The following is a 19,707-nucleotide window of genomic DNA, read 5'->3' as shown; positions in this document are numbered from 1 at the left end:
TGAGGATGTGATTTCGAAGAGATGTGATTTCAAAGTGCTATGTACTCATGGGATCGGGTTTAGGATTTTCCATACCATTCCTAGCAGCACACTACCATGTGTTTCACTTGGATAGAGGGTTTCCCCATGCTGATCAGGGTGGCACGTTTTTGCACTATTCCACATGATAATGCTGGTGGAGAGAGTCCCTGTATTGATAAAAGTGGAGCTATTTCAGTATCGTTTGGTGGAAGTACTTGACATGTTGGCCGGTTAGAAATTCTCCACGTAGAATGGGTGGATTAATTTCCTATTTGTTTTGGTGGATGCGTCAAGCATGTTGATAAGGTGGATTGATTCCTCATCTCATATGGGTGGAGTGATTCCCTCCATGTTGACAATATGGCTTATGATATATGTGTTTTGCTTAAAGGGTGATTTCTCGCCTTTATTTACACGAAACTACTCGTGCATTCGTATTCATTGCCATTATCTTGCATTGATAGTGGCTGGTGTTATGGGTTATAAATAGGTTTCGTTGAAATCTCACTGTGGTAGGTCCACTACTGTTTTGCCTCTTAGAGCTATAGATTTTGCTTCAGATGTAGCTCAGATGGGGTTACCTCGAAGAAGAACCAGCCTAGCCCGAGGAGTAGTCATGGGGGCCTATCCCGTATAGTTTACTATCTTTGTAATTTGAAGATGCTTATTTTATTTAGGGGACACAATTTTTGAGGTTTTATATTTTGATGTGGGTGATGAACTGATGTTGGAACGTAATGGGTGTAGCTGGTCGGCTTGAATCCCAAGCACAGCAGTTCCTCGACAATCCACGATCAGAGGCTGGGGGCACCTCAGTTTATCTCGATAGAGTAATAAATTATTTTAAACACTGAACTGTATGTTGCTTACGAGTATTTTTAAATGCCAGAACATACGTTTTATAGAATATCACCGTTCAATACTTCTTCCTTTTTTTCGAAATCAACTGGTGCTTAGAGCATTTAAGAATGTAACGTATATTATAAAGACTATTTCTACATATAAGTGGGTGTGTAAACGTACTACTTATTGGAGGACCCATTGCTCCAAGGCTTTGAACTATCTACGCCATGTGTCTAGATGACGAAGTGCTCTAGCTAGATGGTCTACTTGAGCTTCACTTACATTGGATTGGCTCTGATCTTTGTTTTCCTTGGGCAGCTGTGTCTTCACAGATTCCATATCAGTGGGTTTTGCGGTGGAAGTACCCCTGTTCTCTCTGTAGATAAAGTACAAGATCAGCTGCGCCACCCCTAAACCATAGCCGAAGCCATTTGGCACAGCAACAAAAGGGTCACGTCTGAGCAACCCAAACACAAACCAAGAAGTGCCGCACAAGAACACGAACAGTGACAGGAAAAATGGCATGAATTCAACACTCTTAGTTTCAGTCACAGTCTTTATAATTGATAGAGGCGAGGCATACATGATGATGGATAATATGCTCGCAGAAAACCGACAAAACACCTTCTTGGTCTTGCTGTCCAAGTCCACCAAAAGGGAAACCAAGGCCGCGATTGAGAAAACTGAGAACACGAGCGAAAAGATCACCAAAATTATACCCCTCTCCCTTTTGGGCGCATATATGAGAAAGATGACCACGTATATGAATTCTGTTGCCGCCCCGGTGCCATTGATTGATACTAAAAGATCGTTTGGAGGCACAAAGGGAAGGCCGTAAAATTTCATCGCGTATGGAAGGAGGCAATTGAGCAATGTCATCGCGTATGGAACGCCTGAGAATTTTTCTGTGCCTTTATTACGTATGATCCTCTTGAATGTGATTATTGGGGCCAAGAAGAGAAATAAAGCAGTGATGTTTCCAAATATTCTGAACAGGCTGAAATGCACAATCTCCATTGTTCTCAGTCTCTTTTTAGTTTTCTACAAAATCTCGAAAGGAGAAAGATGACCTGGAGATAAGGGTACGGACGTAGTTCGTGAAAGAATTAAATATACCTCCTTGTTTTTGGTTTCTTGTTACAGTACAGTACTTATGGCTAATAAGGAGATCATATGTAGAAAAACAATAGGAAGCAGCAGATGTCAACACCAAAGTTTCTTTGCAATTGAGTACTGTTTGTTGTTTGCTACATTATTATAGAATATCAATGTTGAAAGTCGATTTTGGCGGCTTCTTGTTGTTTCACAGTTACATTAATTTAAATGATAAGAATGCATGCAGCATATTGTTTTCTTTTTTTTTGTCTAAAAACCTAAATGCATGCTAATTACAATTTATTTTTAAATATTTCTACTTGTTGGAATAGCACTCGCCTAATGTTGGTACGCAACTCGTGTGCATGAATATTTTAGGGAGGTGTTTCCTAGGTATATAGGAAACCAAGAACAAAGCTTTCATTAAGTTGATTATTGAACAAAGCTTTAATTAAAATGTAGCAGTCAATTTATGATGATGGTAATGATGAGTTCTTGGAAGCAATTGGAGAGATATAGAGCATGCATGAAACACAGAACTAAATAATGAAAAATCATCAAGTCAACGGTTTTTATCTCATAGAATTATATATAGTTCTGGCTTATCTTAAACACGTAAGTAATGCGCATTGCTTAATTACCTGTTAACTAGATTGATACCACAATCAGTTCTGTATAGAATTATATATAAATATGTGTATAAATATATATTATGTACGTATGTTGTGTGTGTGCGTGCGCATATATATGTATGTACATCTATATACGTATGTAAGTATGTCGTTTTAAATAATGAGCTAATAATAACAATTGCAGTATATATTCACAAGCAATATTATCGTTTAGAGAAATGTTATTTTTATCCTTAATTTTGTCATGTTTTAAGTATGAATAATGATAGATATAGTTGTCATGAAGTGTACAAATGTAACGCAATCTTTTTGAAAAAGAGTAAGGTCTTGAAATAGATATTTAGGGCCTAAGTCTAAGATGCCAGGGGCTGGTCTACAAGTCCAAGGATTGGTCTCATTGATATGCATTATAGATAATGAGAATAGATAACACATCTTATTGATTAGGAAGATGGTCACTCCACTTTACATGGAGAGGCTTCAAGATAAACTTTGAAGATTAGTTGTTATTATTCTCATCACACTCCTATAAATAATACTGGTAAGACATTTATGATATTCATTCATATACTTATAAAAAGATCACTTTTCTCTAACTTAGGCATCGAAGTTTCACTGGACACCCTGTGCCACCTTCTCATTTCGTTGCAGGTCGTTCGTGCAATTGGTGGTGTGGAACTCGTCTTTAACAGTGGTTTTGTCTATGGGATGTCTGCAGACTTCAAAGTAACTTTCAACTAGCAACTACCATGCGATCTGAAGCAATCCGAGACCAAGAGATGAACATGTCCTTAATATTTGAACACGATAGAGATGGAAGTGATGCTATTGGACATTGAACAAAAGTTGAAACAAGCAATGGCTCTAGTTGAGCAGCTGCGAATGAAGAAAAGACGAGCAGAAGTGATAGAACACTACTATGCCATCAGCCAACAATGAACAGACATAGGGAGATGCACAAAGTGTAGGAAGAGTCAACGCCAAGAAGATAGAAAAGAAGAGACTACACAACAAGTTGCGTAGCCTCGTAGATAAATACAAGGAAATGGTAAGAAAAATGAGAGGATGTTCCTCTGTAGAGCAACTGTTGAATTGGACATATCTACCCTACAACAATAAAGTAATGGCAGTACCACTCCTGTAACAGCCCGCTAGAAATTCAATGATGAAATTTCTATTGGCTTTAGGAATCTTGTGAAGATCCCATAAGTGTTCATGAATTTATTAATCATATAGGTTTTATTCTAACTACATAGTTAGTATTATTACTCACTATGGTATCAGAGTGTGTTTTTTATTATTGAAGATAGTTAGAAAAGTTTTAATTGGACACATGGAAAGATCTTAGCCACCTCACTCTTCGAAATCTACTCTCCACCTTTAGAAAATAGCTTAAGCTGATTTTCATGGATATTATTGGATAAAAATATCTTGAGCTGATTTTTGTAGCTGATATTATTGGATAAAAATATCTTGAGCTGATTTATTTTTAGATATTATTGGGTAAGAGAGACCTACACTCAACTCTCACTCCAGCCTCATCCTCTTCCATATTTTTTCCATAAATATCTCCAGCCACTCCCCACGAAATCATCTTCCTTTACACCTTTCATTGAAAGAACACCGAACACTCTCTCAGACAGCTTTTAAGTATTCTTTTGCATGCCCATTTCGAAACTTTTGTAGGTGTTTTATCATAAAGTCTCCTTCATACAGGTTGTTCCTTTTTGAGTCTAGTTTATGTGGATATCTTATTTGTTCCATTTTAAGATCATTTGATTAGTCAAATATTATTTAAACTCTAAAAAGGTCATTCTAGGAGATAAACTAGAGAATATGTTATAGTTTGGAGTTTTTTACCAAGCTAATGGATAGATATTGGTCCGAAATTTTTATGGAGTATTTTTAACATGTGTATATGATTATTGGTTGAGATTGTTGCATGATTAAAGGTTTCGATGAAAGATTTTCTTAGATCTAGAAACTTAGAAACTAGAAGAGGAAAAACAGTTTCTGTTTTGAGAGAGTTTAAATCTTTAGTAGTCTAAACCTATTCCAGTGGCCTTGATAATTTTATTGGAGGATCATAAGCCTCTTATATACATGTTATAATATTATTTTGAAGATATTTGATGTTAGTTTCAAAGATATGAAATTTTATGCAAAGAAATATTCGGATAGACCAAAGTGTGGATGTTCTTGGCTAAATTTATGTTTTGGTTAATTTTTAACCATGTGATCTTGAATTAGAAACTTATATACGTTTTAGGACATCTTTTTAAATCATGTGATGATTTGGTTTGAAGATCACATCTTTATAAGCCATAGATCAAAAGGTTGATCAAAACAAGTTAGAAACATAAAAATCAAAGAAAATAGCATATGGAAATTTCGGCCTTATGGAGTTTTAATAATTGTGATTAGTTTTAAATTTTTCTAAATTGATATTTAAGTTTAGGATAAATTTATATGAGACATGTAAATTTTGGTGACTTTTGGATTTAGCATGCAAAACCCTTAAGTTATGGGTAAAATGGTCATTTTCTCACATGTAGAGAATAAAATAGAAATTTTTTCATATTTCAAAGTATTAGTGATTTAGTTCTAACTTTTAGAATCACTAATTACAGTTCCTCGTGATCACGCTGAGCTTTTATAAGAAACGCGGAGATCAAGATAAGTTAGCTTTTAACTTACTAACAGTCTACTATGTATGTGTGCTAAGTAAAGGAACTACAGTGTATGTATGTGTGTTATCATATATGCTATGTCATGCTAAGTTATCACATATTTTTCTGTTACACAAAATTTATTCTGTCATGAGTTTCATCTGTTACACAAGATATTTTGTCATATATTGCAAGTACATAATGTTAAATATGCCATCTATTACATGTATGTCATGTCATGTTCACTGTTGCAAGTATGTCAGGTTAATTATGTTTCTGTTACATGTGAAATTATGTTATGAAACATTGTGTGTTATATGTTTAAGTCATGTTACGATAAAATCCTATCTCAAGTTGGTCATGTCTTTCAAGTTATGTTCAAGTCACGTTATGTTACGTCAGGACTTCTATCCTTTCATATTCCAGTCACGTTTCATCCTGACTTATATTCAGTTTCATGGGGTCCACAACAACTGTGGCACACGAAGTATGGGGTCACGGCAATTGTGACGCATACACTACGTGAGACATAGTAATTGTGATACGTAGAATACATGGAGCCATAACAATTGTGGAGTATGTATTTAACTGCATTGTGACACGTAGAATACATGAGGCTACAACAACTGTGGAGTATGTATTTAAGCAGTTAAAGTCAAGTTTCAGAGCAAGTTCATGTTAAGTCAAGTTTTAGATCAAGTTTATGTTAAGTCAAGTTCAGTTTATGTTTTAATTTAAGTTATGTCAGTTATGCTATATTGTACGTCATGTTATGCTTTAATTACTTATGAATTTGTTTATGCATTCATGATTTTACTGTCATCCATGCATCATTAGGCTGTGTGAAAGTTTTTTATTAACTTACTGAGATTTGTAATCAAATCTCATTGTAGTAGTTCCAACTACCATTCCACCCGAATGGTAGATATTGTTACAGGACCTGAAGGAGAATCAGGAGCTAACCAACTAGACACAATTGATTGAGCGACGATGCGACGTCAATGTTAATATAGTAGTTAACGTAAATTACTACTTGTACAATGGAGTTGCATCTCCAGTACTTTTTGGATCATAAGCATTTTGGACTAGTGTTGTGATCTTAGTTGTTCAATGGGTCTTTATATATGAAGTATATTTTAAGTATTTGGGATATTTTCAATTTGATGCATAGTATTGCCAAAGAAAAAAAATTTATCCTCTGTGAATATTGCATAATGTTAGATGTATGTTAGGAACATTGCATCTTATATGTCATGAATGGGGGCAGGTAACCTTGTGTTGCATGTCTCGATGCTTCAAATATCCATCCGATCCCAAACGGAATTTGAGGGCGTCACAACTCTCATTCTTAGATTGATATCTATGATGGATATAGGGATCCTGTACATCACTTAGAGAATTTTAAGCCCCCATGACCCTTCACGACTTCCTAGGAGAGGTAGCCTGTTGCGCTTTCCTATTAACCTTGAAAAGAATAGCACAAGGGTGGTTTGGAACTTTGTGACTAGGGTTTATCAATAGTTTTGAAGAGTTGGCCAAACAATTCTTAACGCAATTTATGGCGAGCAGGAGATGCTGATGACCCACAGCTTACCTTCTCAGCATTAAGCAGAGAGAATGGGAGAGCTTGAAAGCATAATTTGACCCAATTCAATAAAGAGAAACTGACCACGAATAATCAGAACAAGAAGATCACGCTAGCTGCCTTACTAGGAGGCATATGTCCTCGAAGTCCATTCATGACCGAGTTGGCCAAGAAAACCCCATCATCTTTGAGGGTTTAAATGGACAAGGCTAATGATTATTTTAATGCAAAGGACACACTACAGGCCCTCTTAGAATCCAAGAAGCAAGAGGTGAAGTCGTAAGCCAAGAATTCAAGTAGTTCGAGAGATAGGAAGACTGGGTCAAGTCACCAAGGAGGGGGCGAGAAAGACACTCCACCTAACAAGACCAAGTGCCTCGACTCATCCATAACAATCTGAGCATATAGGAAAAGTTGGGAACTACAAGGAAAAAGGCAAGCCCACCTACAAGGGGCCAGCACTATTGCAAGTACCACCAGTTTGATGCCCATTGGACAGAAGATGCTCAACCATAAAGAAAAGAGTGGCCGAATTGGGGGGAAGCGGGGAACACAAATGAATGTTAGCTGACCACGTCAAGCCAAAAAGAGAAGAAGGTCTGGGGCATGAGCCCAGGCAGAGGAGGAGCCCAAAAAAGATAGAGGCAAGATAGGGAATGAAGGCAAGAGACCCCTGCCAACCTCGTGACCAAGACGAACCCCCTTGGGTGAAATTTGCACCATAGCGGGAGGATTTACTGGTAGGGGAGTAAAGGCATCTTGTGATGCCCCCAAATTCCTCTTGGGATCGGACAAACATTTGAAGCGTCAAGACATACAACACAAGGTTACTGTAATGCCCGTCCTTGTGGTGGATCCTTTAGGAAATGATTTTAAGAAAATAGACGGGAATTACAGTTCCTTTTGAAATTTTCTATCCTTTCGTGCCAAGAAAACATTATATTTTATAATTAAAGTCTCTCATACAAAATATCGTGCTAAGGCTTTCGTGCTCTTCCCCTTGGGCTGTGCCCGTCCTGACGCGTCATGCTTATCTTGTCCCTGGGAGGACACACATTAAAACTAAAATGAGTCGATGACTCATAAGCATTACTTCATATAGTTAAAATAAAATAACATAGATTTTCAATCATGCATTCATTGATCCATACATATCATTACATATCATACATAGACATTCAATTCCTTTTAAAATGTTGTGAGGTGGGGTTTTTCTTTAGAAAAAGGTTTTCTTTCATAAAATAGTTTCCCCATGCCTCGCTGCCTTCATTTTTTTTAAAGGACTTGCTCATGCATACATCTTTTCATACATACATGCATTCTTTCTTAACATGCATACATTCTTTCTTATTGCTTTCATTGGCCGTTGCACACTGTTGCACCTTGTGTGCTAGGGTTAGCGGTCTTTTGGACCTGATTCCACCCATGGCTATTGGTTGGGAATCCATTTCGTCAGGGTGCATCACTGGGTTCACTACCAATACTACTTACCCGGCATTGCAATCTGCCCAGTCTAGTCCTTTGGTATCTTTTCCTTTTCATTCATATGGCCATTACGTATTTTCACACATTAAAGCATTCATTTCCGTTCATTCCTTTCAGTCTTTTCATTCCTTTATAGTCCATTCATTCATTTTAGTCCTTACAATTCTTACAGTCCTTTCTTTTAGTTCATTTGTAAAAAGTCATTCTAAAAACATGGGCTTAAACATCATTCATGGCATCATTTAAAACATCAGTTCATGCATCCTTTAAAGCATTGTCTTTCATAGGGACATTTTAAAACAATTTCGTAAAAATACATACCATGTATAGCATCCATCCACATGCATACACTAACGTACTTTGGGTGCGTGAAAAGGGGCTGCCAAGGAGGGCCGTTACATACGTATACTTGAAAACTTATACTTTATTCTTTCTTAAAACAATGTTTTATGTCAATTCGCAATGCATCGTAAGGAAAAGCATTTCATTTTCATTTTTTTTTATTTAGAAAGCTCTAGAAGAGTATGAACACAATATTTACTTGGACTTAATGCCATACTCATTCCATAATTTAGTCTATTCGTGTGCGTGTCAAATAGCAACCTACATGTATACACATAACCTTACGTCATTTTCTATCTAATGCGTAAGTAGCTATAGTAGAAATAGACCTATGCTTCACTTGGAATACTCTCTGTCCATCCCTGGGCTCTTACGTGCCATTTACAATGCTAAAACCTTCGGAGTCTTATTCCTTAAAGTGAACCTCCGTAATTCGCCTTAGTGTTAAGACACTAAGACCTTCGTCTTATTCTTTTATTAACCACATGTTGACGCATGATTAAGACTGACTAAGTCACGCATTCCAATCCTAGACAATTTACCCATTGCTACCTTCATGTATCCTAGTCCATGCTCAATTCTCATTCCCATCCATACAAGCCACATGACTTTAAGCCAACTCTGATGCATAAACTTCATGTAGCCATGCTGAGGACAAATTACCCATTATATATGGTAAACTTGTCTGCACACGTGTCTTACTAGATGCACATGTACCTTATATTTTGTCACTTAAGACTAACACACAGCCCATTGGTAGCTTGCTTATATGAACAAGTACCATACTTTGATACCAACTTGCTCAGACTCAGTCGATAGGACTCTTCCTACTTCTCGGCCCTATACAAGTTCATCCTGACATTTAACAAGATGACTGCATCCACAAATGCACCTATGTCATGTCACGTAGCTTGGGACAAATCCCGAGTCATGTCATAATGCCCGTCATGCTCCCACTATGCTACTCTTATACTTTTTCATCATTTCACACATACTCTTAGCCATAAGTCAACCACAAGGTGACACTCGTCACCTCAGACTACAAGCCATGTCATAGTTACTTCGAGACACTGTTACACAATTTTCGATGGTACATAATATACTCTATGCTCCTTGACTATGCCGTCTAAACCTTTGTAACAGGCCATACGGTGCATCACCACACAACACAAAGCATACGCCACGTGTACTCTCTTCCACTAACACTACGCCATGCATCACTACGATGTACGTCACACAGTGCATGGCTGTACTACATGGAGTACACTCCACGTGTACTCCCTCCACATGCCATGCCGTATCACAACTACGGCATACACCTTATGCCCATACTCACAGTACAATCCACAACACTACACAGTTATGCCCAATACTTTGTTACATAGCCACACTTCACTTTACAACTGTGCAGCGAACTCCACAATTACTAACAATACAGTCTACAGTACAACCAACCAACTAACATTGATATAACCTTCGAAATTCACCTTAGGATTAAGAAACTGAGACCTTTGTCTTATTCTTCTATCAGCCACATGTCGATGCATGACTCAGATTGACTAAATCACGCATCTCAATCCTAGACAACTTACCCATTACTACCTTGATGTATCCTAGCCCATACTCAATCCTCATTCCATCCATACAGGTCACACGATTTTAAGACAACTCCGAGGCTTAAATATCATGCAACCATGCTGAGGACAGATTACCCATTACATATGACAAACCTATTCGGCACACGTGTATCACTAGATGCACATGTACTTTACCCTTTTTCACCTAAGATCAACTTATAGTCCCATGAACGCCCACTTGTATAAACAAGCTCCATATTCTGATACCAACTTGCTCAGACCCGGTCGGGTAGGACTCTTCCTACTTTTCGGCCTTGCACAAGTTCATCCACAAATGCACCTCAGTCATGTCATGTAGCTTGAGACAAATCTCGAGTCACGTCACGACGCTTGTCATGTTTCCGCTGTGCTACTCTTACACTTTTCCACCACTTCACACATACTCTCACCCATAAGTCAACCACAAGGTGACACCCATCACCTCGGACTACAGGCCAAGTCACAGCTAATTTGGGACACTATTACATAGTTCCCGACGCTACACAACATATTCTATGCTCCTCAACTAGGCAACCATCCTTTTATTTGTGACACGCCATATCGTGCATTTGCTACACAACACAGAGCATATGCCAAGTGTACTCTCTTCCACTCACACTACGCCACGCATCACTATGACTCACGTTACACTGTGCGTCGCTGCACTACATGGAGTATGCTCCATACGTACTCCCTTCACATGCCACGCTGCATCACAACTAAGGCATACACCTCACGCCCATACTCATAGCACAATGCACAACACTACACAATTATGCCTAATACTTCATTATACAGCCACACTTCACTTCACAACTATGCAGCAAACTCCATAATTAATAACAACATAGTCTACAGTCCAACCAACCAATTAACATTAATATAAATAACGAGGGATAGAGGGTTATACCATCGATAGGATAACCCGTGCGTCACGATCAAGGCTTTGGAGGAGTTGTATGTGGTGGTTAACACCGCATACAGTGGTTGTCCACCACGTAAAGTGGTGGTTTGGGCTTAGGGAAGGGCTAGGGGTGGTCTTGGGTGGTTCATGGCGGCTTTGGAATGGTGTTGAGGGGCAGAGCACGGTGGCATCTAGCCATGAAAAATGCATCCAAGAGTGTGAGTGTGCGTGTGAGGCAAGGGAGGGGCTAGATGTTATGGCTAGGCTTAGAAGAGCTTGAGGGAGGTGTGTTGGAGTTGTGGTGGCAAGGTGGTGGTTGGACGGTGGCTCATGGTGGTGGATATGGCCTTGAGTGGTGCAAAATTGTGCATGAGATAGTGTGGGAGAGTGAGAGCTATAGGGACTTCGGTTGGGCATGAGAATAGCTAGGAGAGGTCGTGGTGGTCAGGGGATCATGGTGGTGGTGGTAAGGTAGTGTGGGTAGCCTTGGATGGTTATGAAACCGTGCATGTGTGTGGTGACCCAATGCAGAGAGAGAGAGAGGGAGGGGAAAAGAAGACCATGGAAAGGAAGTCCATGGAGTGGGGATGTCGTTGGTGGTGGTCGGAGGCCAAGCTGGCCATGTACAGTGGTGCTACGATGGAGAAATGGGCTTGAAACCCATTTTAGCTAAGCTACCGTGGGAGGTGAAAGACGGCACGTGGGGGCTTGCCAGTTGGAGGAGATGTTGGCCGTAGGAAGAGGAGCAACTGGTGACCGGGAGTGAGGCCAAGGGTGGCCGGTGGTGACTGGGCTGGAGGAGGGAAGGATTCAGTTAAGGGGAAGGGTTGCACGTCGGAAAAAATATAGGGGCTTGGGTATTTAACCCAGGGCCTTTGTTTTGGGATCTTCAAAATGATCTAATGGTGAGTTTAAATATTGATTTAAAAATGTGTTAATATTTTATTTAAATTAAAACATTGAGAGAAATTAAGATAGAATATTATTTTATAAACTAATATTCATGTATCATTAATTAAAATGATGAAATCTTGTTAATCATTCTAAGAAAATAAAACCATTTAATTTAATTTAGAGTTTTCAACATAAATTTAATCTCGTAATATTTTTAAATGGCTAAAATATTTTAATTTAAATATTTTTTCACAATTATAATATTTTTGGAGCTCTTCAAAAATATTATAATTGTGTTATTTAAAAACAAATTTAGTCCAATAACACTAGAAATATCATATATAAATATTTTTAGAATATTTAAAATATCAGTAAGCTTTAAGATACTGAGCTTGCTTTAAAAATCCGTTTGATATCTTTTAGAACACGTCATCGAGGTACGACACGTAATTATAGAAGAAAGAAGGAGTGGGTTATTATAGTTACCTGACTCCGTTCATGACATATAAGATGTAATGTTCCTAACATGCATCTAATATTTTGCAATATTGGCAGCGGATAAATTTTTTCTTTAGCAATACTATGCACCAAACTGAAAATATCCCAAATGCTTAAAACATACTTCATATATATAGATGCATTGAATAACTAAGATCATAACACTAGTCCAAAATGGCTATGATCCAAAAGAGTATTGGAGATGCAACACCATAGTACAAGTACTAATTTAAGTTAACTATCATATTAACATTGACGTCGCACAGTCGATTGTGTCTAGTTGGTCAGATCCTGATTCTCTTTCAGGTCCTGTAACAAGATCTACCATTCAAGGGGAATGGTAATTGGGACTACCACAGTCAGATTTGATTACAAATCTCAGCAAGTTAACATAAAACCTCCATATAGGTTAATAATGCATGCATGACAGTAAAAGCATGAATGCATAATCAAATTCATAAGTAATCATAGTATAATTTGACGTACAACATAGCATAACCGATATAACTTGAATTGAAATATGAATTGAATTTGACTTATTTAAACTAAACCGGACTTAAACTGAGACTTAACTCGACATGGACTTAATCTGAAACTTGACTTAACATGAACTTAATCTGAAACTTAACTTAAAATGAACTTGATCTTAAACTTAATTTAACATGAACTTGGAATCTTATTTCTTTAACTGCTTAAACTCAACTTCTTGGATGCTACGTGGGTCCCCTAGAGCCATGTGTCCCTGCCGATTACCATTATTGAAATGAAACGTGGCTCCATCAGCGTTAGTACTTGGCGCATCCCCGTGACCAGCTAGTTAGGTACTCACCTGCTATCCATTGACAATATTTTATCAACTTGGGAAATTTCACACTTATTTAAACACTCCAGCATTAACAAAAGAGTTTTACTAGGATATTACCCTATCCTAACACTTAGGGTTGTGATTGAGATGAGTAATTTGACTTGATTGTTCTCGAAATACACAAACTGTACTCGAGATGATACATGACTGGAATACAAAATGACAGAAGCCCTGACGTAACATAACATGACTTAAACATAACTTGAAAGACATGACTAACTTGAGAAAGAAACATTTCGTAACATAACATAAACATGTAACAGACAACATATTTAACAGGACATACTTGCAATAGTGAATATTAGATGACGTGACATACATGCAATAGATGACATACTTGTAATGTATAGCAATACGTGAAAGAATATCTTGTGTAATAGATGAATAACTTGTGACAAAATAAATTCTATGTAATAAACAAATATGTGATAACTTGGCATAGCATAGCATGACATATATGATAACATACATACATACACTGAAGTTCTTTTATTTATCATCCATATATAGTAAATTGCTAGTAAGTTAAAAAGCTAACTTAACTCGGTCTTCGTATTTTCTAAGCAATTTCAAGTGCAATCACGAGGAACTGAAAGTAGTGATTTCTAAAAGTTAGAAATTAATCACTAATAATTAGAAATATAAAAAAATACTAACTTAGAGAAAAATTACCATTTTACCCTCTATATGTAGGAAAATGACTATTTTACCCCTAACTTAAGGATTTTGCATCCTAACTCCAAAAATCACCAAACTTTACATACATCATGTAAATTTTGTCCTAAACTCAAATATCAAATTAGAAAAATTTAATACTAAACAAAACCATAAAAAATCTATAGAGGCCGAAACTTCCATAGGATTTTTCCTTGGCTTTTGTTGCAATTCTTCAAATTTTAAAACTCATGATCAAACCAAATTTTTGTAACAAAAATACTCATATTCTAAGTTTAAAAACATACTTAAAATAGCCACTAGAATAAGTAATCATCAACACCACACTTTTAGAAAAAAGGATTCAAACTTTTTAACTAAAAGGGCAAACCATTTAATCAAATGATTTGATCTATTTCCAAGCATCTCCAAGAACTTCAAAAATCTAAATCTTTCTTCTAATATATTCATAACATAGTCCTAAGAACACTCATGTTTTGAATCATCAATAAAAGAAATCAAAATCACTAAAACAATACTTGGAATTTTTTTTTTTATATGGTCGAGTGATTAGTCTTCTCTCTCTTGCTCTATCCGAGGTGATAAAGGTGAATGCAACTCTTGCTTTGGGCAAGGATAGTCTCCTGATTTTTGAATTGAAAGAGTGTTGTTTGTTTTCTATAGTGTAGAACCGACTTGAGTTCTATAGAGATATACCGTAAGTGTGGTCCACATCGAGAGATAAAGGGGAAAGATCAAGTAGTCATCTGAGACATAACTTAGCTACACGCTGAAGACAGAGAATGGCTGACACCATCTTGGAGAAATGGGACAAACTCAAACTGATTGAGGCTGAACAAGCGGAGGTCCATTTTGATTTGTTCACTGAAGAGATAGCATTTTGACAAGGCAACCTTTGCCTGTTCGGACTCATTGTGGCAGATAAAGTAGTCAACAGTGAAGCCTTCAAAGCCACCATGACCAGGATATGGAGATTGCGAGGAGAGGTCTAGTTCAAATGAGTAGGTATAAACCTTTTCTTGTTATAATTCCGAAAAGCAATTGATATGGCAAAGATCAAGCAAGGTAGACCTTGGATGTTCGATCATAACCTGATTTGTTTAGAGGATTATAATGGATTAGTTGCTCCTAAGGAAATGGGTTTTTACAAGGAACCAATCTGGGTTCAACTTCACAACATACCCCTTGGGGGTAGTACCAAGAAAGTGGGGAAAAATATAGGGGAGTTGGCAGGAGAAGTCTTGAAGATTGATGTTGATGATGAAGGGATTGGATGGGGCCTTATTTACGAGTCAAAATAGTCATCAACATTACAAAGCCCCTAATGAGAGGAGCTATGAGTTGCTTTAATGGGAACTGAGTATGGATATCTTTTCACTATGAAAGACTTCCATCCCACCATTTTGTTTCAGTTGTGGGATTATCAAGCATGGACCATCAGGGTGTGAGAGGCCTATGCAACCAAGCTCCATGCATGGAAGAAAGGAGCCTCAGTATGGAGCATGGCTACGTGCTTCATACCATAAGAACTATGTCAAAGAGACATAGGGAGAACAAGGTGGGAAAGGTGCAATACCAGCTTGAGATTCAGAAGACAGGGAGGGAGATGATGACATGGCTCAAGCCCACTTGCCACTTTTGACAGGGAGGATATGCATGACTCTTGCCCACATGGAGGCCTGCCACTTTTGAGAAGACTAGGCTCTCCAAGTCAACAACCAGGAACTTCCCCCATACTTTATTCTGAGGTCTTTTCCAAGAGAGGGGACTTTTAATATAAAGCATGGGGATAAAGTAGGAGGCCATACGTTGGGGGATACTGACATCCAGGGGGAAGGAAAAAATGGCGATAGAAAGCAGAAAAACAATATGGGGCTAAAAGAAAATCACATGCCTAAAACAGTACACAAAATCCCAACCCAAAGCTGTAGACTTCATGATATGACTAATAAAGAGCTGAGTGTCCTAAATGAGATAGAAATGAATGTTGAAATAAAGGCCAATGGACCAAGTAAAGGGAAAACATGGAAGAGAAGAAAATGTATAGATCATGATAACTCTTCTAATATGCAAGAGGAAATGCAGGTTCCAGTTGTTCTTAATAAACCAGCTACTAACCAAATGAAGAGAAAGGGAGTGCACAACATGTTGACAAGAAAGAAGATTAAAACTAGCTTGATGTTAATAGATGAGCATTTGACTAAAGGGGCAGGGCTAGTGGTCACCCTGCCCAACACAATGATTTGCATTAGTTAGAACTGCCGTGGGCTTGGAAACCCATGGGGAGTTCATGCATTTCATGACCTGGTCAAGAAGGAAGTTCCCATGATCCTGTTCTTATAGGAAACTAAGTTACATGTGACTAAAATGGAGTATGTGAAAGGTCAGTTGGGCTACGAATGCTGCTTTGCTGTGAGCAGTGAAGGGAGAAGTGGGGGATTGGCACTCATGTGGCAAGAGGAGACAAATTTGAGTTTGCAAAGTTATTGAAAGAACCGCATTGATGCTATAATTTATAATGCAAAAAATGATAGGCAGTGGCAGTTTACTAATGCATATGGCCATCCTGAAATAGAATTAAGACAAGAGACTTGGAATACAATTTGATCCTTGAGGGGTGCAGAATCTGCCCTATGGCTAGTGTGTAGTGATTTTAATGAGGTTATGTTGACAGGAAAAGAGAGGTGGTAAGGATAGACTTGAAAGACAAATGAGAGCCTTCAGACAACTTCTATATGACTGCTCCGTAGTTGATTTGGGTTTTATGGGACCCTAATTCACTTGGTGTAATAAAAGGGATTCCCAACATACATTTAGTGAAAAGCTCGATAAATATCTGGCTATTTAGAGGTGGATTGACTGGTTCCCAGGATTTCGAGTGGTACATGGCAGTGCAGCCTCCTCTGACCACCTCCCAATACTTCTGTATTCAAAGAGAGAAAAAAGCCCCAAAAGAAGCAAGATCTTTCGATTTGAAGCCATGTGGACTGAGGAAGTTGACTATGTAAACATTGTGGAAGACTCATGGAATGGGAGGACAGATGGCATCCCCATGAACAACATCCAGACAAGGATTGGAGCCTATTCCCAGAGATTGGCACAATGGAACAAGACCAAGTTTGGCAATGTACAGAAGAAAATTCAACAAGCTAGAGACCACCTGCAAAGGGAACAAGAGAGGGACCCCTATCATTCTCAGATGGAACTCCACCAAGAGGCAAGAAATCAACTCCAAGTGTGGCTGGAAAGGGAAGAGATCCTATGGCACCAAAGAGCTAAGTCACTATGGCTACAAGGGGGAGATCAGAACACCAAATATTTCCACCAGAAGGCTTCTCAGAGAAGGGCAAAGAAGTGGATTAAAGGACTAAAGGATGAGGCAAGTGAATGGCAAGTTGATGAAGGGAGAGATAAAGTAATCATGGAGTACTTTCAGAACCTGTTTAAAGCCACTAATCAGAATGTCAATTTTGATTTCTTAAAAGATATGGAGGGTAGAATAACTGAAGACATGAAATACGACCTATTGAGAGAGTTTAAGAGAGAATAAGTCAAGGCTGCTCTTGGCCAGATGCACCCAACCAAAGTTCCTGGGCCTGATGGCCTCTCACCCTTGTTTATTAAAAATATTGGCATATAGTTGGTACTGCTACAACTGATGCTGTGATGTAGACTCTACAAAGTGGCACCCTCCCACCAACCATCAACCATATCTTTATCACATTGATTCCAAAGAAAAAAGTCCTGAAAAGATTGCTAAATTTAGGCAAATTAGACTGTGTAATGTGGTCTACAAATTAATCTCGAAGGTCTTGCAAAATAGGCTCAAACTAATACTGAATAATGTCATATCAAGCTCATAGAGCGCTTTTATCCCAGGGAGGTTGATTAGTGACAATTTGATGGTGGCATATGAGATGATCCATTACCTGAGAAACAAAAGGAAAGGAAAAGATAAATATATGTCTATTAACTAGACATTAGCAAGGCCTATGATAGGCTAGAATGGGACTACATAGAGGCTGTGATGACTAGAATGGGCTTCCACCCTCGATGGACCCAACTGGTATGATGTGTGTAAAGGCTATGTCATTTTCAATACTCATCAATGGAGAACCAAAAGGCCCCATCCATCCTTCTCGAGGTACAAGGCAAGGAGACCCATTGTCTCCCTACGTATTCCTTTTAGGTACTGAAGGCCTAATTAGCTTACTGAATCAAGCAGAAGAATTGAGAAAGCTACCTCGTATCAGAATCTGTAGAGAGGCACCAAGAATTTCACACCCGCTATTTGCAGATGACAACATCCTGTTCTGTAAAGCTAACAGGGCAGAAAACAATCATATTCATCAACTACTTGGCCAATATGAGGAGGCTTCAGGGCAGAAAGTAAAGAATGACAAAACATCAATGATTTTCATCAATAATGTAGACTCATCCCAACAGAAAGAATTGATGGACTTATGGGGGGTACAACACTTCCAGCAATATGATAAATACCTGGGACTACCCCCACTAGTGGGTAGATAAAAAACAAGAGCCTTCTCGGAAAGAGACCATGCTATGTCATGGGGGCAAGGAAATTCTTATAAAAGCAGTGGCTCTTTCTATCCCAACCTATACCATGAGCTGCTTTAAACTCCCAGGAAGCCTATGTCATGAATTGGAGCAAATGATGGCACGATTTTGATGGGGATAGAAACAAGAGGAACATAAAATCCATTAGGTCAGTTGGACCGAGCTTTGTACACATAAACAAGTTGGAGGGTTGGGATTTAAAGATCTTAGAACTTTCAATGATGCTCTCTTAGCAAAACAAGGCTGGATAATCATGCAAGAACCAAATACACTGATCCATAAGGTCTTCAAAGCAAGGTATTTCCCAAATGAGGCTTTCCTAGAGGCTAAGCTAGGCTTTAATCCTAGCTTTGCATGGAAGGGGATGTGGGAGACTAAGAAACTCTTGGTGAGGGGATGCAAGTGGAGAGTGGGGTCAGGACAGAATATCAAAGTGTGGGGAGATAATTGGATCCTTGGTATCCCACCCCTAAGTAGATATGATGAAACTGCAACAGTATATGACTGAGATGCCACAGTTGATAGCCTAATGGACTCACAGTTCGAATGGTGGGAGGTGGAGAAGATTAGGACCTTGCTACCTGCCCAAGCAACAAATGCAGTATTAAAAATAGTCCTAAGCAGCAGCACCACTGAAGATAAGATTATCTGGGACACTGAGCCACATGGAAAGTTTACAGTTAAGAGTGCCAATTGGGTATTCAAAGAGGCTAAATAGAACAGGATGGAAGGTGATGGCTTGAGAAACATGGGACTAAAGAAACTATGTAAGGATCTATGGAATTTGTAGGTACCAGCCAAGATCAAGATATTTGCATGGAAAGCTTGCAAAGAAAGCCTGCCAACTCAATTTGGTGCAAAGAAAGGTACTAAATGATGAAACTTGCAAGCTACGCAACAGAGAGATAGAAGATGCAGCTCATGCACTATGCTTCTGCCCTTTAGTAAGAAACGCTTGGGAAATACACTTGCCTATCATCTTCTCATCTGGCCTACCAAAATTGT

General features: G+C 38.4%; 1 protein-coding gene across 1 annotated transcript; it reads right to left on the bottom strand.

The window, feature by feature from the left end:
• Positions 1 to 816: 816 nt before the first annotated feature.
• LOC122306065 (bidirectional sugar transporter SWEET1-like) lies at positions 817 to 1,881 on the bottom strand. The gene has a single exon (XM_043118422.1). It carries the CDS (start codon positions 1,879 to 1,881, stop codon positions 1,081 to 1,083), a length of 801 nt encoding a protein of 266 aa, XP_042974356.1. The 3' UTR covers positions 817 to 1,080.
• Between the last annotated feature and the right edge of the window lie 17,826 nt (positions 1,882 to 19,707).

The sequence above is a fragment of the Carya illinoinensis genome, chromosome 4, assembly GCF_018687715.1.
Source record: "Carya illinoinensis cultivar Pawnee chromosome 4, C.illinoinensisPawnee_v1, whole genome shotgun sequence".
Classification (NCBI taxonomy): domain Eukaryota; kingdom Viridiplantae; phylum Streptophyta; class Magnoliopsida; order Fagales; family Juglandaceae; genus Carya; species Carya illinoinensis.
This window is presented reverse-complemented; position numbering and strand designations above follow the sequence as displayed.

What these genes read in the sequence shown, in the direction of transcription:
- LOC122306065 (XM_043118422.1), bottom strand. Translation starts at nt 1,881, where the DNA reads ATGGAGATTGTGCATTTCAGCCTGTTCAGAATATTTGGAAACATCACT.